Source organism: Symphodus melops (assembly GCF_947650265.1).
Source record: "Symphodus melops genome assembly, chromosome: 1".
Lineage (NCBI taxonomy): Eukaryota > Metazoa > Chordata > Actinopteri > Labriformes > Labridae > Symphodus > Symphodus melops.
In genome coordinates this window covers 10,220,361-10,243,799 of record NC_136691.1, presented here as the reverse complement: position 1 = coordinate 10,243,799, position 23,439 = coordinate 10,220,361, and the positions used below count along the sequence as shown (strand labels likewise).

The following is a 23,439-nucleotide window of genomic DNA, read 5'->3' as shown; positions in this document are numbered from 1 at the left end:
AAAAAACATTTGAATAATAGAGTCAAAGCTGAACATAAGGTTGAAATATGATTCTGACTGTGCAGGATCAACCCTGCATGACAGCCAGAGACAGGAAGATGTCAATGATGCCACCTAGAGGCAGTACAATCATGGATTTAATCACTGTGCATGCACAGTCCTTTGGCCTCACATACTGTATATGTCCTCCAACAATATTATCCCGTCATTGTTGTTCTAGGTCCCGTTTAGATAGCAGCATATTTTATGAATCTTCTTCATAGTAAAAAAAGGCATAATAGAACACTGCGCTGATAACCAACAGAGCCACCGAAAGCAGCATGTTCTTCCGATTCTCTCCACGTAACGTCTCCAGCTCCTTGTCTAGAGATATAAAAAAGCACATGTTTCTCATTTCAATAAAATTCTCATTAAGGGGGCGAAGGTTTAAACCAAGGCTGGACAGAGTGGTTTATGCATTTGCCCAATTATACCCACACACTCACTTAACAATAACATGCAAGACTACAGTGATGTCTATTGTAAATTGTAATGTTGTATACAGTTGCAATGATTTGTAAAGTATTGATAACTAGTAAGTTCATTTAAAAGTACCTAATTTTTGCACCCTCTCATTCATAATGGCCATTTCATCTTCCAGTTCCTCTCTAGGGAAGAAAGAGAAAGACAGCACCATTAAAAGAGGTTTTGACTTCCTAACCAAGCAGACAAAGGACAGAGACATTCATGAGGATGGCATCACTGAGAGAAGTGCTATCGAGGTGTTTGTCTGCAGCATCCTTACCTTTCTTTCTCAGAGAGCCTCTCCTTCCTGCTTTTAAATTCTGCCCTTTCCAGGTTGTCCTGGCAACGCGCCTTCCGCTCCTCCAAACGGTCAATCTATAAAAAACAATGTAGGGGGAAAAAAATAATAAATAAATAAATAAAGTAAAATAAACTAAGCAAGGATGGAAAAAATGACCCAGAGTTACCATACAGGATATTTAGATGCATGCTAACGAACATGCCATGTGGCTGACTGGAGGAAACGTTCAAAAGTCTTACTTCAGTGGCGACACTGATTTTCTCTCGTCTTTTGTCTTTTAATTTAGGCATTTCAGGACTTCTGTCTGATACCTTACAGAGGAGGATTTAACTCTGACTATGCGGAAGTGTTTTTCTTCTTCGTAGGTTTTTAATTTCTTCTTCGGATAAATCACTTCTCCACGAGGCTTTGCTGCCCCCTGTCTGTGTCCAAATGAATTACCAACGATTACCAACGCTGAGTTCGTGTCAGCCGACGACAATAAAGTAAATTAAAACCTCAAAAAGGAGCCGTATCATATCATTAAAGGAAGTAGTTATAGGAAAGCGGGCAGTGTTTTAAAATGAGAGGCTCACAGGTGAGCAGCAGAGGGCTGTTGTTGACTGTTAATCGGATTATTTGAGGACACCTACACTTGATCAGCTGTCTTGGAAAGGACACGGCTTTCTATCTTCTTCTACAGCTCCCAGCGTCTTCTTTTCGTGAAGAAAAATGCCTCTCTTTATCAACAGAGACCAAATGTTTGCTCACCAGGTACACCTGCTGGAGCACAAACTGAGGGTAAGTTAAAAGTGATTTTGATTTGTTTTTAAAATAATGCTTTTCACTTGTATTTACATTCACATATAATTTAGTAAGAATTCTTGTTATGTCCTTTGGGAACATATAACTTGTTTTGTTTTTTAGAGTAAAGAGGAGCGAATACTGGAACTGGAGACAGAGAATGCAATTCTCCATTTAAGACTTGCTGAGGTAAGGACAAAGGCTATACTTGACTCACATAAACCCCCTGTTTTTGTATTCATCTACTTTATTCCGGATTTGACTTGCTTTCTGTTATATTTACTTGTTTCTCCATTGTCAATTGTGTCAATTTAGGATTTCTGAATGAATGTTTGTCCTTCTTCTGCAGCATACCTGTGTAGGGTAGTGTTGTGTGATTTTATGTCACTTGAATGGTTATTCATTTGTTCAACATATAGCTTTTACTCTCATTAGAAATGGATGCAAATTCCTTATCTATGAAACCTTTACTTCCCACATTTCCTTTGTTGACTGTTCAGTATATGGTCAATTTCTGTAGTTGGATAGATTTGTGACTTGCTTTCACACAATTGTGTCACCTAACGTAATGCTGTGGCTTTAAATTGTTTTCAAGGGACAGTTGTGTAGAAACAGCCCAGGTTTATTTAGTAAAACTAAACAACATAGTGATAGGGTGTGATGTTGGACACCTATATCTAAACATTGTGTGTGCTATCTGTCATGTTTGGTAAACGTTGTTTGTCTTTGTATTCTTGCCTGGTCACCCAAAAGGACTTGTCCATTGTGTTAATTTTTTTTTTACGATTTCTAGTTCAGCATCACATGATTTGTGGAGTGAAGGATCTTATTTTAGCTGTCATCCTGTGGCTTAGCATGAAGTAGTGTACAGTAGCGGTGTTGATGTTGTGACCTTTACAGTGTCTGGGGAAACTCCGTCGAGAACCTGAAGAAGAGACCAAGGCCCTGACCCAGCTTCAGCACCAGAGGAATGTACAGAAAATAACCCGGTCAGCCCTCTCCAAACTCCTCTCTGGTGTCCAGGTACGAGTGCATCTACAAGTAGCAACACTCATGAAGATACACATCTACATGATTCATGTGTCTTTTATGTGTGTGTTGTTGCAGGCAGTGAAGCAGGAGTTGAGTGAAATTTTTGCAGTGTATTTGAGTTTTGCCACTGAGCTGGAGGAGAAGAGCAAGCAGCTACTGGAAAAGGTTGAACAGGCCAGCTTTCCTCTCAATGGTCACCGTGGAGACAATGTTCAGAGTAAGCGACAGAGAGAGGGCCACGAGATGTAGCTCAGGACTCGGATACCTCCCTTTTGATGCCATATTTTTCATTTTTCAAGTTTCTTAGCTTTTCTTTTCTCTTCACCTCGGCTCGGCTCCCTCATTCTCCCTCTCAGTTTCCGCTTGCTAAAGTGGTTTACGTGTGTGACGTGCTGGCTGAACCCTTGATTAGGCGTGTTTACTCTGTAATCCTCTCACACTGTTTCCCTCCCCTCTCTCACCCCGCCCTAAGAGTTATTCCAGGCTGACCGTCCTTTTCTCCGTAGTCTACCCAGTCAACCAGTCAATCTAGCTCTCATGATTGTTGAAAGTTTTTATCCTAAAGAAGCCAAAACACATAGTGTACACGTTGATAAAGCTTCAGTTAATGAAATGTTACAGCTGACAAAATTCTCCTTTTCCCTTTTGGGTTTTAATTGGACTTACATATGGCTGTTAAAGATGTTATGGATTTGTATTAGCTGTATATAAACAAGTCACATATACCTTGATGTCAGAATAATGGTGTCAAACCCAGGAGCTGTTTTCAGAGTTATGATAACATAGTTTGAAATTTTTAAATCCTATCCTTATGTAATGAATCAAGCTAAGTTTGCTTGGCACATGAATAAATAATTAAGTGACAGGTTCACATAGATGTATAAAATACAGATGTACTGTATTAAGACATCTTAAGATTTTTTTTCAAGGTTTTTTAGGAATTTTGGGAATATTTCAAAAAAATGTAAGATTTATTTTATTGATCCCGCAAGGGGACATTCTGTTTTTTTCACTCTGATAATCATGCAACACACACACAGGCTGAAATATACACATGCACAAACAGGATCCTAAGGCCATGCACAAATGGAGAGACAGAATAAAAAATCACTCATTTGTTCTATTTATATTCAACCCAGCCATTTCTACATCAGTGGAAACAAAATCTGTGCCATGTAGAAGCAAGCGGAAATCTTCTTACCTCCCAGACTAAACCACATTAGGAAATAGTTGATCTAAAAATGTTTCAATCACTGTTTCTATAACTCTGCCCAGACTTGCAAGCTCATGTCGCAGCCCTGGAGCGCTCTCTGGAGGAGGAGAAGGAGAAGTGCAGGATAGAGAGGCAGAGGAGGAAAGACCTCCACAACACACTGGTGGTGAGGACAGATATTTCAGTAGATGTGCAACACAGTGCAAACATAATGAGTCGGATCTAATTGAGAGCTTTGTTCTTTGTTTTGCTGCAGGAATTGAGAGGAAACATCAGGGTTCACTGCAGGGTGCGACCGGTTCTTCCCTTTGACCAAGTCGAGTCCTCCACCTCTGCATCAGGGTGAGTCAACAACAACAACAACATTTAACCCTGACAACATAAAACGCTGAGTGATACTAAATGTTCTGCCTTTATTATCAGGACACCAGAAGAAGTGGTCACCGCGATGAGTGATGTGAGTTTCAGACACTCTTACAACAGACTTTATGGCTGTGTTCTCGCATGTCTGTGCTACTTCTGCTCATTTTGTGTAATAGGACACAGTGATGGTGAATTGCTTCAAAACAGGGATGCCAGTCCACAACAAGTTCTTTGAATTTGAGAGGTAAATGTAAATACTATCTTGATGCAAAAAGAAAATATACCTTTGCTTCCTTTCTATTTATAAATGAGGAAAATGACTGTGGTGTCTTTGGGATTTTCCAGAGTGCATGGACCAGAGGATTCCCAGGATGCCGTCTTTCAGGAGGTCAGACCTCTCCTGACATCACTGCTGGACGGGTGAGTGTTTAACGATAAACACGTGACTATAAATCAATAATTCAGATAGTAGTTATTCATGTTCATTACCATGCTTAAATTAAGAACCTGAAGTAAAATACATGAAGATATCATAGCGAGACTCCATGACTTCATGAGTTAAGTATCCTCTCTCTCTATAGCTATAATGTGTGCATCATGGCGTATGGGCAGACGGGCAGCGGGAAGACCCACACCATGATGGGATCCCGGCCTCTGGAGGAGAACTTAGGGACGCAGAAGGACACACAGCAGGGGATCATCCCAAAGGCTGCAGCAGAGCTCTTTAGGTGAGACAGAAAAAAACATTGTTTTTGTGACATTTTCACGTAATGTGTTTAATGCCAGCCTTCAGAATATAGAAAACCATCTTCAATTGTGTATATCTTAACTTAGTCCTTCAGTCTGTCACACATGGAAAAAAAATACATTCATAATGTGCTCAGAGAGGTAAAATAATTAAAATATAATTAGTTAATAAGAGCTTTGACTTTTCCTTGATTTTAAATACATCATGTCCTGTGTGTGAGCCCAGGCTGATCGCTGAGAAGCCGGCAGAGAGCCACACGGTCGAGGTGTCCGTGATGGAGGTGTACAACAACGAGGTGTTTGACCTCCTGGCCAGGGACGAGCTCGGCAGTGCCGCTGGCCAGCGCCGCGACGTCATCACCACCTCCTCTGGCACCATCCAGGTCACCTCCCTCACGCACCAGTGAGTACAGCAGAGCTGGGCTGAGTGTGTGCAGGATCGTGTTTGTGCTCGGCGTTGATATGAAAGCACGGAGAGAAATAAGTGTTGTCTTTCAGCGCAGCACTCATCAATGTTTTTCCAAATTATTTTTTGACTAATTGGAAAGGAATTGCTTTAAGTGACGAACCCACACAAAATGATCCCTAGCATCCTCAGACATACAGTATGACGACCCTTATAATGTTTTATCTAACTCAGCTGCACCAAACATTTATGGAAGGACGTGTCTGGCTCTAACAATATCAATAAATAATTTATCCTTATCTTTATATGCTCCCCTCTTTTTGGTGATAAACAGAGGGCCTGGGCTTTTAGAGAGTCACATTCAAAACACTGAATAAGAGCAGTGTGAGTGAACCAAACAGTAAGATTACAGACAGTACCTACAGCCCATGGAGCTGAGAAGAATTGCCAAGTTGGGATATCAGTTGTTGTGTTTTGTCACTATGAGCTCACACACGTCATTGTTGGATCCGTTGCGGCTGAAAACACGAATGGCTTCATCTGCAGTATGAAAAGCACGAAATGTGTGTTTTGCATGTTTAACAGGCCCGTGTGCAACGCCTCGGAGGTGATGCAGATTATCAGCAGTGTTTTGAAGTTCAGAGCTCACTGCCCCACCCTCATACACCCGGACTCTTCACGCTCACACCTCGTAGTCAACCTCACGGTTTCCTCCAAAAGCCCCAACGCACTGGCCCTCGGTGAGAGGAATTCACTCACTCAGTCAAACAAACACACACACACACACACACACACACACACACACACACACACACACACACACACACGCACGCCCCAACCCCCTAACCCCCTGGCACCTGTTATTCAAACCTCCCTGCATCTCACTTTCACTCTCTCATTCAGCCCAAAGGTTACAGAGAGCCAAGAGGGACATGCAGCACTCCACCCAGAAGGAGTGGTGGAGTCCCCGCTGCCGCCGTGCTAACCCCGCTGCACAACATTCATCCGATGAGCTCTTTGCAAGCTCCTCCTCCTCTCCCTGCCCCTCCCCTTCCCTTTCTCCATGCCCCTCCCCGAGTCCCAGCGTGTCACAGGCTCCGTTCAAGACCAAGCTGCAGCTGGTGGACTTAGCGGGGAGCGAGTGTGTCGGTAAGATGTGCAATATTTCACAAATAGATCCATTTAGTATGACCTATTAACCCAGGACAACCAACGAGTGTTCACTGAGCACATCATTGAATTAAAAAAAAAACATGTGTTCCAGGCATGTCTGGAGTATCAGGTGCAGCTCTGTGGGAGGTGTCCTGTATAAACCGCAGTCTCTCTGCTCTGGCTGATGTCCTGGGAGCTCTGGCAGAACACAGACCACACGTCCCCTACAGGAACAGCAAACTCACTCATTTACTACAGGATGCCATAGGTGAGACACACACATTACACACACACCACTTAACACATCCACAGTCTCCTTTGTTACATGTGACTGTTGCTTCCCGTGGGACAGACTCCTTTTCTTTTATCAAGTTAAAAACCAGAAAATAATAGATTCATTTCATTAAATCTACTTTTCATTGCTTTTGAACTTCACTTTCTTTTTCTTCTTCTTCATTGTCTCCACCAGGGGGCGATGCCAAGCTGCTGCTGATGTTGTGCGTCTCCCCGACACAGCACTTCATCACTGAGTCTCTGCAGTGTCTAGGTTTGGGCACGCGTGCCCGTCAGATCCAGAAAGAGTTGCCCCGAAGAAAGAACAACACCCTCAAAGTTAAGTGAAGAAACAGGAAAGGGGATTTCATCCTTTTCAACGGGCGCAACGTAGATGCATAATTTATTAGTCACACGACCCGCAATGTGAGGACACTCGTGTATTTATTAATGACATTTTTGATGGAGTTAGTGAACCCTTTTAAAAAGACTTGACAACTTAAAACGAACAGCCTTAAACAACACGACAGTATCTCACTTCGGTTGATAGAAATGTCTTTGGAACAGTGGGATAGTGAGGGAGGTGCTGTGTGTTACATTTTGAAGTAACTCTTCAAGAGCACCTCGACGTGCGGCTCGGAGTGTTTCCCGACGAGAGCTAAGTTTGATGTCCTCGCTCTCATCGTAATAATAAGCACACTGGATAATAGTTTTTCAAACCATGTTCTGTTTGTTTTGGTTTAAATGAATCATTTTTAGGGCCGTCTGAGGCCACGAATAAGTGTCTGCTGATCGAAGGTAGAACACAAACATGTTATTAACCAAGTATCTCTAAACACTGTGTAATGTCGTCATTAGAATGAAGTAACAGAGATTGTCCAATCAGAACTCCATGTACAAATAAATCACACTACTTGGTGGGTTTTTTTTTTTTATTATGGTGTATGGAGAGACTTTCCTGCTGAAGGATGTGTCCAGTTCTTCTGCTGTAAATACTTGTCAATACCTGCTGCTTACACCATGCCATCTCCTTTTTAAGTGCTTTGGATGCAGCTTTGTTTAAACCGTATTTATAGACGTACATTTGGCGTAAAAGCAGAACAAATCGTTAACATGACTTGCATGTCTGTACGTTGCCTCTCTAAATAATAAACATTGAGTACCTTTATTTTAAAACACTGCTTTAGCTGCCTGCTGCCGTGCTGATTACAACGCACAACAGCAGTGTTAGGACTCTTGTGCTCTTGTGTCTAGCTTGAGTTTTGTCGTAACTTACTTGGTGCAGCGAGCACAAACTGACTGACAGACTGTCTAAAGGCAGAATACACAAGCTGACGATTGTTTTTACATCTGTTGCCTTTGAGTTTCATGTTGAAAGAAAGCGCATCAGGCAGCATTCCCCTTGGCACACCAGTTGGACTTCTTCCAAGCATGAATATTATAACAGTGTATCTGGTAATTAAATCTTTTTTTTTCACGGGCTCCCCATAGACACACAGTGCATTTTTAACAAGCCGACTCCTACCAGTGTGCTGAACAACATTACAGTCCACGCAGCCCCAATGTGTCTGACACACAACCCTGACATGAAAGCTGAAATACCCAAAGCATCTTTCAAAGTGCAGGCTTATAGAGGATGAGGTGTGACAGGACAAGAAATACGATTACGACGAGAGTGACAAGACGATAAACATGAAGACTCCTGAGCATCCTCAGTAAAGAGAGACGACGGGAGGAAGTAGAATTGTGGGACGAAGATCATGTAATTAAATCTCACAAGGTGATGAGTAGAAGTGAGAATTAAACGAGAGAGAACGAAGGAGGTGAGAGTGAAATTGTGTCTGCACATTAAACTGTGAATTTATCATGTAACAGGAGTTCTTTAATAATATCTGGTTTCTGTGCTTAAACTTGACCTGGAGCTGTTCACAGTTTGATTATGGCTAAATCATTAGAAGATTGACGTGTACAGTATGAAATAATTGTCAGATCAAACGAGCCTACTTCCTTTGATTTAAATGTAAAAACTGTTTCTGGTGATGTCTTTAGATGATACAGTTTTAGCCGATTCCAAACGTTAAAATCATTTGGTTTCAGTGTTGATATCAAAGCACTCTACATTATAGAGTACATAATAAATAAAAAAACAGTAAAAATGCATATTTAAACATTCAGGATTAGAGACTGCAGTAGCTCAGTCTGTCAGGACTTTGGTTTAGAAGCAGAGAAGTCACCAGTTTAGGTCCCAGTCCAGACCAGAATATTGAATTTGGGACTGGTTGCTGGAAAGGTGCCAGTTCATTTCCCCTCCAATGCCAAGGGGTCTTAAACGAGGAAGTGAACCCTGAGTGCAGCCCCTCGCTCTGACTCTCTTCATTGCTGCATGTGCATGGTGTACATTTTAGGCGTGTTTGAATTGCTGGCATATTTGTGTGTTGCATGTTCAAAAAGGGATTTTCCCCTCATGGATGAATCACATCTACTTCAAATAAACTTCCTTTTTAAATGTAGATTACCACTACATTCATTTTAACTGATTTAGTTTGCCTTTTATTGTTGTTAATATTCAAACCTTCAATTGAAAAATACATTGTAGCTTTAACGTTTGCAATGATTCCTATATTAAATCTTGTCCATGTTCTCATCCTATTTAAAAGGAGTATTTAATATCTGCTGTCCTAAAGTCAAAGTCATCCAGAAGAGGTTAAGACTTGGCATGAGACATAGATCATGAGGAGGAAATTTTAGTTTTGTTTTGCGCTTCAAGAATTGCATTAAATACAATTGAAATACAATTTTGAGCATCTTGTAGAAATTTAAATTTCAGCTTAATTTAAAACTTTTTTCGGACATGTTGACTTTATTCTCAAAATTGTTTGTCAACTTTTTTCTGCATTTTTCTTCAAGTTCAAATCAAGTTTTTGGATTTTTTTTTTTTTTTTTTACATCCGAGTCTTTATTAATCATAACAACCTTTTTTCCCAGCATTTTGTCATTTTTTCTTGAAGTGCGTAATGTAAAAATAATCTTCCCAACATTATGTAATTCTCATGTCTGGCCCTCATCCTCCTCCCTAAGTTCTTTTTAAACCTAAGTGAAGTTTTTATTTTCTTTGTGCCGTTAGCGTAGTTAACCACGTATGAACACAAACATCGGTGTGTAAACAAACGCTCAGCTGAGGTAACGGGACGAACAACACTCGTGTAACATGTGGGGCAGAAACATAACGTTAGATTTTTATTAATTCAAGCAAACTGTTACGTCAACAGTTACATAAGTTACATGGTTTACAGTTTTCCTTTTATCTTTTTTTTTTTTAAACCAGCCCCCCCCCTCCCAAACATAGAAACAGCAAATCCATACAAGCGCAGGCAAGTAAGTAGTAACAGCACGATACATTCATCAACTCAACAATACGTTTTGTAGGAACAATAAGGCAAGTAGAAGAAAGAGAACAAACAGAAAAGGATGGCAGACATTTTCTTTGAAATGAGCCAAAACAAGGCATAATGTATCCTTCTCTTTGGAAGGCAGCAACACACATAGAACGGTTTCTCTGAAATCAAAGCTGCTGCTGCTGGAGACCCAACGAGTTAAGGCTTCTCGTTAGCGGGCGGGTACAAAGTAAAAACACATCAGAGGGAAGAGCTGCCTTCAGTGGTGATAAGTGGTATGTACCTGGTGTTTCTCAGACTCTCATTATCACAGGTACCTTTTCAATTTTCAACGTTTTTTTTTTCTTTTCTTCCACACACTGAATATTCATCAGGGACAAAAAGAGAGGCAGGAAATCTGATGTACAGCTGCAGAATTAAATCACTTCCAGAGTCCGTTTCTATGGCGAAAAATGAGAAATGAAAGTAACTCTTTTCTAAAAAAAAAAAAACGATGGCTCCTGAGAACCTACACAGACAGTAAAGCCTAATCTCTCGGCATACACTTCCCTGGGGTTAAGTTAGATGTAAGTGGATGGATATGAACGCATGGCTAAAGCAGCCATATTCTTCCTTGTCTTCATTTTCAACCATTCAGCAATCCGACACAATCTTTTGCTTGTTCTAAGTGGTAGAATAAATCCTGCGAAGAGAGAAAACTAAAAAGACAACCCAGCGTGTTCATGTGGTGGTCAGTATCAGAAACTACTGGCCTGTTAAACCCCCAAATATCTCTGCAGAAAAAGGTAGCTAAAAAGACTAAATAAAAACAGGGTTCATTCAATGCCAACGTTCAGCCACCAGATGGCGAAACAGCGCTGCAAAAAGAGGGATAAATGCAACATGCCTTCATTGTTTTCCTTCCTTGTTATTTTTTTTTCACATAGACTCACAGATAAGAAACAAAAACAAGTGGTTCTTCAAAAAAGTTATCTTCATGTATAACAACAGTAAACATGGAGGACTTCGTCACGAGAAATCCAGCAAAAAAAAAAATCCGAAAAGTCGTGTGCGAGTGCAGAAAAGAACAGGGGCGAAAACTTCGCTTTGAACACGAGGGAGACAGACGAGGGCGACGTGGAGATTCTCCTCCCATCACGAACCACAACGAGACAGAGATAAAAAAAAAAGAAAAAAAGAAGCTCGACAGAGGGAAAAGTCAGCGAAGACATCGCGTCGCCTCTTTCCAGAGAACAGAGGAGTCTTTGATGGCGAGGTGTGGAGCGAAGGTTCGAGGGGGCTGGGCACCTGAACGAGTTTGTCCTCTGTCTCCAACACCGTTTTCTTTTGAATCCTTTTCTGTTCGTCATTATAGCCATCACTCCATCCAGTCTCCCTCGTCAAACTCAGACTCATCCTCAGAGTCGGAGTACTCCACGGCGATGCGGCGTGACAGGATGGTGGCCACGTCGTTGCCCACGCGCTCATGCTTAGCCTCCTGCTCTCGCTGCTCCTCCACTTTTCGCAGCTGTATGCCTGAAGACAGAGACAGAAGGTAAGGATGATGTAAGGCGATGTCTTTAAAATGCTTGTAATGTTGGAGCAGCATCATTAACACTTGGACATTTATTTTCTATCATGGGAAATATACGCAAATCTGCATTACTTCAAGAAATTGGAGCAAGTCAATTTTTGCTGAAGATTGCAAAGAAGATACCAGAATCGATAAGAAGATCAAAAAAATCTCGAGCCACCAAAGGAAGCTGGTTCAGGACATTTAAACCCACCTTTTCTGATAGCTTCCAGCAGGACACTGCGTGCGTCGCTGATTGGTGGCAGATTGGCTGGGTGATGCCTCTTTGTCCCCATGTCGTGCATGGTGTGGGGTGGAGGGGAGGCCATGGCTCCAGCTGAGGGGAAGGCGGGCACAGGCGGTGGGCCTGACGGACAGGGCTCGGAGCCCCGCGCTCCTGGGAAAGGAAGAGGAGGAGGGGGCGGGGGAGGAGGCAGGGTCGTTCCGTCCGACTGTGTCCCCGAGCCCATGGGATGCCCCCTGTCCAGGACCTGTTGGTGGCGAGCGGGGGAAGAGGAGTGGAGGGGAGGTGCCACGGGTGGAGGGGCTGGATGGAGCACGCCGGGGGCGATCTGGAGAGGGGCGGGGGGAGGGGGGATGGCTGGAGGTTGCTGCTGGACTGGTAGAGGGGGTATGGGAGGAGGAGGGGTACCCCGCAGGCCTGAGGAAGGTAACGGGGGAGGCGGAGGGGGGAGAGGGGGTGGAGGTGGAGGGGGGGTGTTGGAGTTGAAGCCTGCTGTCCGGGCTGGAGACTGAGGTCTGCTGTCGGAAAAACCTGAACCAGAACTGGAGAGAAACGAGACAAACTTCAACGAATGTGAAAATGAAATGAAAGAAGACTGAACATGATTCCTTCACTATTTTATCTTGTATCTCTGTTTCTTCTTCAGTGGGTCATCACTTAGAACAACGCTTGATACATTCAAGACATACACATGATGTAGCTATCAAAGGCATATTTAATTCCCCTGTTATCACATTGTTGTTTTTAAAGGAGATAGACTGAAACGCTGCAGAGAGACACAGAAGACGTCTTCAACCCACTCGGAGGAAATGTTGCTTTAATTAGCAACAGCAGCTCAAATCTGACAGCAACCGTTCTTATTCCAGATTTCTGTAAAGTGCCACATTCATTCAAAGTTAACAAGGGGTTAAAAAAAACTGCGTACATAAAATGTGACAACCAACAGACAACAGCCCTTAAAGAGGGGGAGGCTGAAATTCTAATGTCACTGATGTAAAAGGGATGTGGTTTGTTTCGCCGAATATAGAAATAAATGTATGTGCCACTTTATTTAATACATTAAAACATGGGTTCAGGTGTTTGGATGGTGGGCCGTGCGAGGGTGTTTAACCCTCCGACAGCTTTTACAAAACACTTCAATAACAGCGAGTCAGAGGATGTTGACATCGAAGTCGGTCAGTCGAATTAAACGGGGGGGGGGGGGGGGGGGGAGTGACAGCACGGAGCATCGAGATCTTACTGTCACTCAAACAAGAACGGCTGATGGAAGCTGAAGCGGTGTGGGTGGATCGAGCTGCTAACGGGACATTGCAACACAAAGACAGACTTGCTCACAATCAATTTGCTTCCTACAGAGAAAATAGCGGCAGCAGCGCGAGCAACGGAGAGTGAGAGTGAGAGAGAGAGAGAGAGAGAGAGAGAGAGAGAGAGAGAGAGAGAGAGAGAGAGAGAGAGAGAGAGAGAGAGAGAGAGAGAGAGAGAGAGAGAGAGAGAGAGAGAGAGAGAGAGAGAGAGAGAGAGAGAGAGAGAGAGAGAGAGAGAGAGAGAGAAATAACGTGCTGAGTCACTTGAGGCTGTATATGAACTAACGACTACTTAATGTGTTAAATCGGGAGGAGCTGAAATCACATAGGTGATGATAGGAGCCTGTAATGGGAGGAACGGCGGACCGCGACAATCAAAAGGCCAGAAAAAGGTCGAGAGAAATCGCAGACTGGGATGGAAAGAGTAAAAAAAAAAAAAAAAAAAAAAAAAAAAAAAGAGGAGCGAGCTGCTCAGGACTTTGGCAAAAAAAAAAAAATCAATGTGATAGTTCTCTGGTGCCTCAGCCTTAATCATTCCCTCTGATCTCTCCATCCCTTCAAACAGTGACAAACACAGCAGAAGGGTGCAGCTGAAAAACAACCTGTAATGCGCTCAGTGGCCCTAACACTCCATTGATCCCGCCCTCCTCTCAGACTCCCCCCGTCTTCTTTGGTCAACAAAAACCTCCATCTTTCCCTCCATCTGTCCCTCCAGCCATCTCTTCGCTGTTTTTATTTTCCCCTGCTGAGCTCTAACAGAGCGAATAATCCTCCTCCTCTCAACTGGAATTAACGAGGAAAAGTAACAGAGTGCTACTCAGAGAAATATACAATTTCAAATGAAGAGCAGAAGCCATGAGAAAGGTAACACTGAAGGTCATAAAGGAGGAACCGGGTGTCGTCTCCCACCTGATCACAGAGGGCGGCTTGATCTCTCCCAGTGAGTGCATGAGAGGTGGAGGCGGCGGAGGGCCATCAGGCCTCGAATACATTCTGTCTCCGGTTCGGTTCAGCAGCTCGTTCATCTGGGTGTAGGGCAGCGCAGCCAGAGAGAAAGGCCCGTCCAAATGTTCCATGTACAGAGGAGCCCTGAAGAGAGACCCAGTCTGTTATTTTCACCTGTTCAGGTCCAGTATCATTATCTCTGGCTGATTTCTGCGTGAATCAACTTTATTGTGATCCAGAACTTTAAAGTAATGAGCTCGACGTGGCGACATGAGAAGAACAGAGTAGAAAGCTTCTCATGGCGTCGTACACAAACAATGTGCGACAGATTCTGGCGGTGACAAATGAACATACTTCAAAAAACTATTGACATTTTCTGCGAAAGGTCAAAATAAATCACCATGGCTTCTATAAGTGAGGAAAGTCTGAGCGAGTTTGAAGGATTGCTCTGCAGTATTTGACAGCACGGGACTTTCTCAGGTCTCAGTGTAGTGTGCAAGAAACTCTGGAGTAATTAGTGCCTTGTAGACCCTGATGATAAAGGGATGTCTTTTTGTAATCCCTTGTCTCATACTCATGTCAGTTTGGAGGTGGACTCTCCTCCTCATAAGCTTCCTACATTCACTTGCGACAGCTTGGGAAAGGAAGAACTTCAATTTTCACATAAAAAAAGCAAGATGAAAAGATGTGTTTGCATTTGTCATTTCTCTTAACGTGGAACAGATTTATGGAGATGAAAAAGTTTGACCAGGTTGGAGTCGTTATTAGTCAGAGATAATGAATATTGAGCAGGTTGTAATCTAGGGAGGATTCTCCCGACAGGGTGAGTAAGACCCCGACACAAACTGATCTGATTACAGGTTTGTTCCCCTTGTGTGCTGTTAACGTGGATGACCGTTACTCTGCGTAATCGCCCAATCAGAGTCAAGTATTTTGCACAGCCGTGTGATAACAAACTATAACGGATGATGTGTCAACAAGGTTAAGGATGACATTTTTCATGGCCAATATACAGAGTGCGTCAAAAAGACAATGTAGTTCACATAAAGTACGTCAGTACGTGAGTCACCTGCCTCACTGGATACACTGGGGAAAGAAAGTGAAGTATAAAGACTAAATAATTCATCATGGAGACTAATCATCCGTATTTGTGCGGCAGTAATGAGTTCAAACACAGCCTCTTTTGAAAGCCCTCCGTTGAGTGAAAAGGTGTCACTGATTCTGCATCAGTGAAGCTAATCCAGAAGATTACACACAGGACCTTTAAACTGCAGCTCTCTGTATCCACTGACTTCAGGTCTGTGATTGTCTTTACAGAGAACAGATTTCATGCTGGTTATTGATGGCACCGACGTATTCCAACCATACCTCCCATTTGCATAAAATTTGTTCTAATCACAGTGACTGGCAGCAAAATGACTGTATATGTACGGTAAGTGGCACTGCGGCTCTGAGGAGAAATGAAAGCAATCCTGAGTGCGGGGAACGTTAATCATCGCTGTTACAGCTTAATTAGCAACAGCTCATTTTCTGTAGAATGGGCAACTTTTTCTTTTCAATCACTTCTGGCAGTTCTTCTCTGAGATGTTTGAAGTCGACTTTTCTTGGCTACGAGGATGTCGGCGCTACTTTGTGACAGGCTGAGAAGCACTCTAACGCGTCATCGCAAACAGGCTTCACATACCTGTTGTCTTGGTAACCAGCAGATCCGTTCGCCTCCCTGTGCTTGTCTTCAGGTATGTCTTGGGCGAGCTCTGCACCCAGAGCCAGTTTCTGCCACTCCTTCTTACGGTCGTGAGGCATCCGCGGGACCTTCTCCGCCTCCTGTGGACGGTCGATGGCCTTCATCTTTCAGGAGGAGGCAGAGGAGGGGATGATGGTGGAGGGAGGAAATGGGTACAAGGCGGGACAGTTTGGAGATGGTGGGAATTAAAATGGAGGGAAAACACACATGAGGGGAGGGATGGGTGGCGATAAGAGATAAGGTTGTGTTACTTTTTTTTTATTTGAAAGGACAAAACAAAAGAGTGATAGCCCGTTACGCACGATGCCAACAGAACAAGATGATTGGCAATCAGTAATAGAGAACTACAAAAGTGTAAAAGAAGCATCTTAGAACTACACACACACACACACACACACACACACACTCTCTCTCTCTCTCTGCTGCTTCACACGTATTTCACGCAGCAGCTAAAGTAAAAAGGTGTGATTTCATTTCATCTTTTTTTAACAGAGTACTGACATGTTTTCCTGAAGAGGAAAAAGAATCACACCATGAAAGGAGGGTAAAGAAAAAGACAGGGGGAAAAATAATCTGAAAGCAGAAATATAAGAATCATACTTTGGTTTGGAAAGAGGGAGTGCTCATTGACCAAACTGATTTATCATGAAGTTTACAAACGTTGTTTCTCAAAAAGCAGTAAAAAAAAAAAAAAAAAAAGTGGTCTTTGATGTTTTTGAAGGAACGCTGTCAATCAGCACTCCCTGCCTCCCAGACTTACACGTGACTGATTTCTCACACACATTGAAGTAAAGAAACATAACAGCCAGCTGCTGTAGCAGAAATCACAGTTTGGTTTTTTTTAAAAGTAAATCTCTGTATTTTCACATACCTGCCCTGGAAGGTCTAAGTACCTATAGACCTGATCATACATGCGGGGGTCCTGCAGCTATAAGAACAAAAACAAAAACCACAAGAGAAGCACCGGTGGTGAGGGCCCAAAGAAAAAAAAAAAAAAGAGAGAAAGATTCAACACAGCTCAGGATACAGTGCAAACATCGCTGCACACTGCCACACAGGGACAACAACACGAGTGTGCAGTGAGAGAAAGGTGAACAAAGAGAGAGAAAAGTGCTGTTAAACAGAAAATGACAACGTGCGCGACCCCGAGGGGGGGGGGGGGGGGGAGGTGGTGGTGGTGGGGGGGACGTCACAATGCAGGTAGGATGCAGCAGCACAGCTAGTCCAGGTTAAACACACATACAGGCACACTAACACACACGAACACTCCAACAGAACGAAGACCGAGGTGGAAAGAGAGAGAGCTCACTGGAACAGGAGGACAGACTACAAAGGTGTCATTCTACGTGTGTGTGTGTGTGTGTGTGTGTGTGTGTGTGTGTGTGTGGGTGGGGGGGGGAATACATGTTAGCCTCAACCAGCAACAATAACCACGACAACAACAACAACAACTTCATTGACTTAAGAAAGACGTGCACAACACACACACACACACACACACACATGCAAGAGTCAATTCAAAATAAAGATTGAAGCACAAAAACACATACATGAAGACGGGAGCATTTCACAGTTATCACACAGTTGAATAATCTTGACACAAACTCACTCAAGAATACATTTGTATTTGAAAAGCAGAAGGCTGGAGGTATTTATATATCAAGAACTAAAGGAACATTTCTGTCTGTGACAGTGCACTGAGAGCTCTCGGGTTTCACAATCACTGTGCTGAATTAAGCAAACGTTACTCAAGACAAGGAACGCCGTTCACCATGTCGACAGGGCCTCCATGGCAAAGAGAGCAAAGATGCATTTGGATACTAAGACGATACTTCTTAGTAGGGTCAGTTTCACTGTTGAACGGATGAGCTCGCAGAAAGTGAAATACAAGACTCTCCACGGCCGTATACTTTAAGTGTTCGGATATCAAATATTAAGCATAACCTTTAACACATTCTACAGGCTGCCTTAAAACAAAAGGCCTATTCGTATTAAGCCAGCGACTCGACATTCAAACCAATACTCATTGATTTCTTTTATGTCACTGAGGTCCTTGGAGTTGGCCTTCCTTGCATATTCAATAATTGCGTGTGTGTGAGTGTGTGTGTGTGTGTGTGTGTGTGTGTGTGTGTGCCGGCTGACAGGCGTCTGATTTAACACAGCGTGGGTTGTGGACAGCCTCTCTTCTGGTTTGACGAAACAGTGTTGATTCTGCCTGGCCACTGCTGCGTACAGGCCGCTGTAAGCAAGCGTGGGAATAAATCCTAATGCTAATGCACATTGATTAGCTTCTGATTCATCATGGCCCATTACCCCTGATGAGGCACTAGCTGAGTGCTAGCCTCTAAAACACACACACACACACATCTCCTCCTATGCTGCCCCTGCACATTCATATCTGGAATGACACAGTGAATATCATTTATTCCCCGCACGAGACAGAAATGCATCCTGACACACCGTCTGTTGAGGCCGGAGGAGCTGCAGCAGAAGGTCAAATAATACAGCTTATCCTCTGCTGCCTTTTTCTGAACTGTGCAGAACCTCTCAACTGCAGCTGCACTTTCTCTAAGATCATTCGGAGGAGTCGTTTTAGTCAGACTAACCTCTGACTTCTTGGAAGGGCTGCTGTCAAAGTGCCTCTTTAGTAAGTAAAAAAATAAATAAAACTGAAATGTTCATGGACTATTTCAGCTGGGTTTTGGTTTGTTAATACAAAAACAAGAGGCAGAAAGGAGATAGCTGAAAGGGAAAGACACACAGGGAATGTGAAGGTTTAAATGCAGGCACTGAATGTGAAAATAGTTGGAAAAAATGCAGATGAAACGAAGGTGGGAGGTTCACAGTGCGTGTGTGTGAGGGAAAATGATTGTGTGTGTGTCCATGTGCGCGTCGTCTACATGCACACGTTTGTCGCAGACGGTACAACAAATGCAGCTAATTTCAGAGGCCTGTGTGCCTCTGCTGGCAAGACATTTTTCATGTGAATGGCCTGGCGCTGGCAGAAGGACTCTCACTGTGTTTGAGTGTGTGTAATACAGCTGCTGTAATTTTATGGTACTCACAGAGTGTGTGGGTATTATTCATACTCTTGTCACGTGTGTGTGCAGTTGTTGTGTGCGTGTGTGTGCCTGTGTGCCTGTGTGAATGTTGAATGTGACAGACTCAGCAGAACTGTAGCTGTGTTCCTGGGTAAATAACCCCCACAGGGAGGCCCGCTGCTCGACCACCCTGCTGCTGACAATAACACACACCCTGCCACACTATACACCCAAACACACACTACTGCTGCTGATAATGATATTGAGTTTTAAGCAATTGTGCTGTAATTACCTGCAGCTACTGATTTTACTGATTAATGTAATACAAGTAATTATTCTGTGATTAAGAAACATTCAATGAATTGAGAAATAATTTGTGACTGAAGTGCAGCGCAAACATTACAGTAGATTTAAATCTAGTCTGCTAGCAGGCTAGCAGATTGAATCAACATCTATATGAGTGTATCCAGGTGCTGATATCTTACTACCTGAAAACAGGTATCTGGAAGTTATATGATCCATATCTGTGACAATGAGGGGAAAAGGCTCAAAACTCAAACCAACAAGGCAAACAGCTCATCAAAACAAGACTCCCATTCCTTGAGAAATGTGCAGTTAGCTTAAAAACACAACAACCGTCAGAAGCACACAGTGCTCTCAACTGTCTTTTTGTTAGTTTCTCCACAACTGTCTCGCAAATTACTCCATAGCATTCCATAAATGTGTCCCATATTATTCCATAGCTGTGTCCCATCATATTATTCCATAGCTGTGTCCCATCATATTATTCCATAGCTGTGTCCCATATTATTTCATAAATGTGTCCCATATTATTCCATAGTTCCATATATTGTTCCATGTTTTCTATTTTCCATTCTAAAATAATAAAGAGTCTCCTAATGGGAAAATTAGTGCCAACTTGTTTAGCTGTCTGATTAGAGTCTATAGTGTATTTGGACTTGCACCAATGTATCTTACTTACTGTCTTCTGTAACAGAGGACAAATAGACTGAAGAGGCATCTCGTCTTGACTCTGAGGCTACGATTACAACTACTACATTTAGAAGGGGGTTGACTTCAGTCCAACAGCCTTTTGTTTTGTTTTGTTTTTCGAGGATGGCTGAAAAACACATTTTTAGTGTAGAGTCCCTGGAGAATATCTGGGATGCAGTGAGGGCAGGTAAACACTGCAGGCTTGTTAGTAATGGGGCTCAGTTGTCCAGAGCAAAACCAGAGGGGGAGTGAGTAGAGATAAGGGGCGTGTGAGTGAGGGAGGGCTGCAGGCTACCACCACATGGGGAGCAGATGCTCTGGTGCAGGAGCTAAAGGGAGAAAGTCTTACCTCTGATGGAATGAGGAAAGGAGGAGGGGTTTCAGAGCGGACTCTTATGAGGCCATTGGGACACACAAGATAAGGCATTTCCAGCTGCACAGAGTTAGACAGAGTTAGAGCAGGATTCAGAGAATTTGGAGCTTGAGACAAAGACAGAGGAAAACAAACACCTGATGTGGGCTACCAAAATCCTATTTTCATAAACCACTAATTGGCACAAGTTATTTGCTTTCTTAAGTTGTTTCCTTTTAATTCATGTCAGTCTTAATAAGCCGAAGTCACAGATATCATAGGTACAGAATGGGAAGAAATTTTGCTAAAGCAGATTCTGCTGTGGAAACATGAGCCAATGCAGTCTAAAATAAGAATATCTCAGTCCTTTGTCACGCATCAGCTGGTCTTGCACCTGCAAACACCATCTAAATAAAGCTAAGAAAAACATTCCCCAAGTAGGACTAAATTAGCACACTGACCGAAAAATGCTCAATCCTTCAGGGTGCAAACACAGCATCCTGTCCAATTTCTTCGTTCATTAGAAAGCATCTGGCATGTCGCTCTGTCTACGCTACATCTAATCTGACAACAATCCACTTTTTATTTGTTTCTCTGGGACCAAAAAAAACCCTCTCCATTAGTTTGCATCTGCCTACATTTTGTTTTACTATAATGAAAACATTTCTGTCTACATTCCGGTGAAGTAGTTGCAAGTGATCTACACATCATATTTCTCCATCCTCATGTGTATTAAGGTGCTTTTAAAGAAAACGGTGATAGTTTAAATGAGTCATAAGAGTGTATCTATCTGCCAGCTACTTGTAATAGTGTGGTGTAATGTACACCAGCAGGCACAAATGATTCAAGTCTATACTTTAATCAGAGCCTTCTCAATACACCATGGTGCAGTAGTAACAGAAGCATCACACTTAAAGGTCAACTTCTAACATGAACACCTATCCATCCCATCTATTTGCACATGTGAGCAACAACGTCTGCACAGTCAGCACTCATCCTCTGAATGTCAGCCTGACTAAATGGAAGTGATCTAACTTGCTTGACTAGCTTGATTTCACAGGAACCTCTGTGTAGCAACTTCTTCTTATCCAAATGTCTTTCAAAAAAAAAAAAAAAAAAAAAAAAGAAAACCTGGAGGTGAACTGTGCCTTGTGACAGGGATGTGTGCAGCTGCTGTGGCCTTTAGCAAGGCACCAATCAGATTGTCAGTCTCGGTCCATCCATGCGTCTCACCGCTTCGAGCAAACTGTCTCAGTCTCCTGAATGGACTGGAGACGTTGCCATAGCAACCTTAGCAAGGGAAGGGGTGGATGATGTATATGATTTTTATCATACTGGATGTATGTAGGCAAACTTCTTTTTTTTAATGGTTTTCTTGAACAAGGCTTCGTGTGATGCTCATCTTCACTGATGGGGCTAAAAAAAGGCTCTAAGCCCTTAAAAGTTATTTGTCATTTGTTTGTTTAGATTGTCATGCTCAGAGGAGACATTCAATATAAGGAACAAATCTGCACACACAAACACAAAGACAACAGTGTGGGTGTCCCACGAGCCAAGCTAATAAGAATAACAACAAAGCTTTTTGTCTGTCTTGGAGTGTGAACCTTAATTATCTCCTTAGAAAACATTAAATCTGGATTTATTGGCCAAAGCAAACCTGGTCTGTTCTTTAACAGCTCCCTACTGATAGTATTCATTAGGTATCTATGGTAACGATGCACTCACAGCTCCTATTAATGAGGACTGGCAGCAGATTTTTTTTTTTAAGACTTGAATAAATCCAGAGGATATTTCCGTACTTCAGGGTAGATATGTGGGAAATAGAAAAAAATGGTCTGAAATGTAAATGTCAATATATTCCATTATGATGATAAGGCTCTGCCTGTGCCTTTGGGTGCTATAATGAGACAGGGGTGGAAGAGGCAGTGGCAAAGGGGGCGTCTCCGAGGAGGATCCAGACTCTGGAGACAAACATCAATGTAGTAAAAAACTGATCTCAATACTATCTCTCTCCTGTCTTGGATACTTGGTCTCTCCCTGGCTCTCATTTCCTTCCTTCTGTCGAGTCCTTGAGCTCCTCTCTCCATCTCCCTCTGACTGGTTCAGCACATAGTCTGCTGCTAATCCACTGAGGGTGCGGCTAACACAGGAGCTAATGAGATTAGGACACTGCAGGCTTCTCTTCCCTTCTCTTTGCCCTGTGATGCTCTTCATTTATCACCAGCTGCTAATCTAGTGTGTGTGTGTGTGTGTGTGTGTGTGTGTGTGTGTGTGTGTGTGTGTGTGTGTGTGTGTGTGTGTGTGTGTGTGTGTGTGTGTGTGTGTGTGTGTGTGTGTGTGTGTGTGTGTAAATCTGGTTTTTGCCTGTGACGTTTTGAATATGACTTGAAGTTCAAAAGAGGATTTCAGGATGTTAATTCTATTTAAGGAGAATTTAATTACAATGTAGATATCCTGACTCTAAACATTCAGCTGTTACTTTTTTCTTTTTCCATTTCCCAGCACCAAATTCACATTTTTACTCTGCCGTGAATTAATGAAGTGTTACATCAAGTTTCACACTGTGAGGAACATTTTTACTTTTCCCTTTTATTGATTTTCTTTGATTCCCTAAAGCTCGACAGGGAGAGACATTCTGAATTTCAAACACAAAAAGAGATGTATCATGTATGATGTAGGATGGCAACATTAAACTCTATTCCACTAAAAGCTAAACACAGTGGTATAAAAAAAGATTTTTTATGATTTGACTTGTAATGGAACATCCGTCTGTTTATCATTGCAGCCTCCTTCCTTACTGCTCCTGCTGAGACATTCATCATGGTTCATCAACCTCCTTGGCTTCAATATTTGATTTTGTTGTCTTTCCTCTCTGGCGTGGGACAAACTTTGAACTGAACCATGAACTGTGTCTCTCTGCTCTCTAGCTAACGTCGATGTGTGTTGCTGCTCACTGGAAACCATCCAAACCGTCTTCATGCCACAGAGCATTCAAGGAAAGGAGAATTTAGAAAACAGAAACAGAAGTGGGCCACAAACAGCTAGAAGAACTGATTTCTATTTATTAAATAAGTTACAATATTTGTTTCTGACTT

General features: G+C 42.7%; 3 protein-coding genes across 8 annotated transcripts in view; 1 reads left to right on the top strand and 2 right to left on the bottom strand.

Annotated features, from left to right (window-relative positions):
* Window positions 1-119: 119 nt before the first annotated feature.
* On the bottom strand, window positions 120-1,190 carry ccdc167 (coiled-coil domain containing 167). The gene is made up of 4 exons (XM_079360511.1): window positions 1,045-1,190; window positions 785-879; window positions 595-647; window positions 120-363 (listed from the first exon to the last, which is right to left on the bottom strand). Exons 1-4 carry the CDS (start codon window positions 1,093-1,095, stop codon window positions 245-247), a joined length of 318 nt encoding a protein of 105 aa, XP_079216637.1. The 5' UTR covers window positions 1,096-1,190; the 3' UTR covers window positions 120-244.
* An 86-nt stretch (window positions 1,191-1,276) lies between these two features.
* Window positions 1,277-8,301, top strand: kif25 (kinesin family member 25). Its single transcript, XM_079360378.1, has 15 exons — window positions 1,277-1,585; window positions 1,712-1,777; window positions 2,489-2,611; window positions 2,696-2,837; window positions 3,896-3,999; window positions 4,090-4,175; window positions 4,257-4,290; window positions 4,373-4,440; window positions 4,542-4,616; window positions 4,778-4,924; window positions 5,170-5,346; window positions 5,935-6,089; window positions 6,253-6,498; window positions 6,614-6,769; window positions 6,971-8,301. Exons 1-15 carry the CDS (start codon window positions 1,517-1,519, stop codon window positions 7,120-7,122), a joined length of 1,800 nt encoding a protein of 599 aa, XP_079216504.1. The 5' UTR covers window positions 1,277-1,516; the 3' UTR covers window positions 7,123-8,301.
* A 1,682-nt stretch (window positions 8,302-9,983) lies between these two features.
* Window positions 9,984-23,439, bottom strand: part of wasf1 (WASP family member 1) — a 56,136-nt gene continuing 42,680 nt past the window's right edge. For 5 of the 6 annotated variants that reach the window (XM_079368529.1, XM_079368527.1, XM_079368530.1 and 2 more), the window contains 5 exons: window positions 16,830-16,886; window positions 15,899-16,062; window positions 14,179-14,358; window positions 11,936-12,507; window positions 9,984-11,684 (listed from right to left, as the gene is read on the bottom strand). In XM_079368529.1, the coding sequence (XP_079224655.1) occupies window positions 11,527-11,684; window positions 11,936-12,507; window positions 14,179-14,358; window positions 15,899-16,062; window positions 16,830-16,886 (1,131 nt within the window). In that variant the 3' untranslated portion in view covers window positions 9,984-11,526. The remainder of the gene's footprint in view (window positions 11,685-11,935; window positions 12,508-14,178; window positions 14,359-15,898; window positions 16,063-16,829; window positions 16,887-23,439) is intronic. The other variant, XM_079368531.1, reaches the window with a different exon arrangement.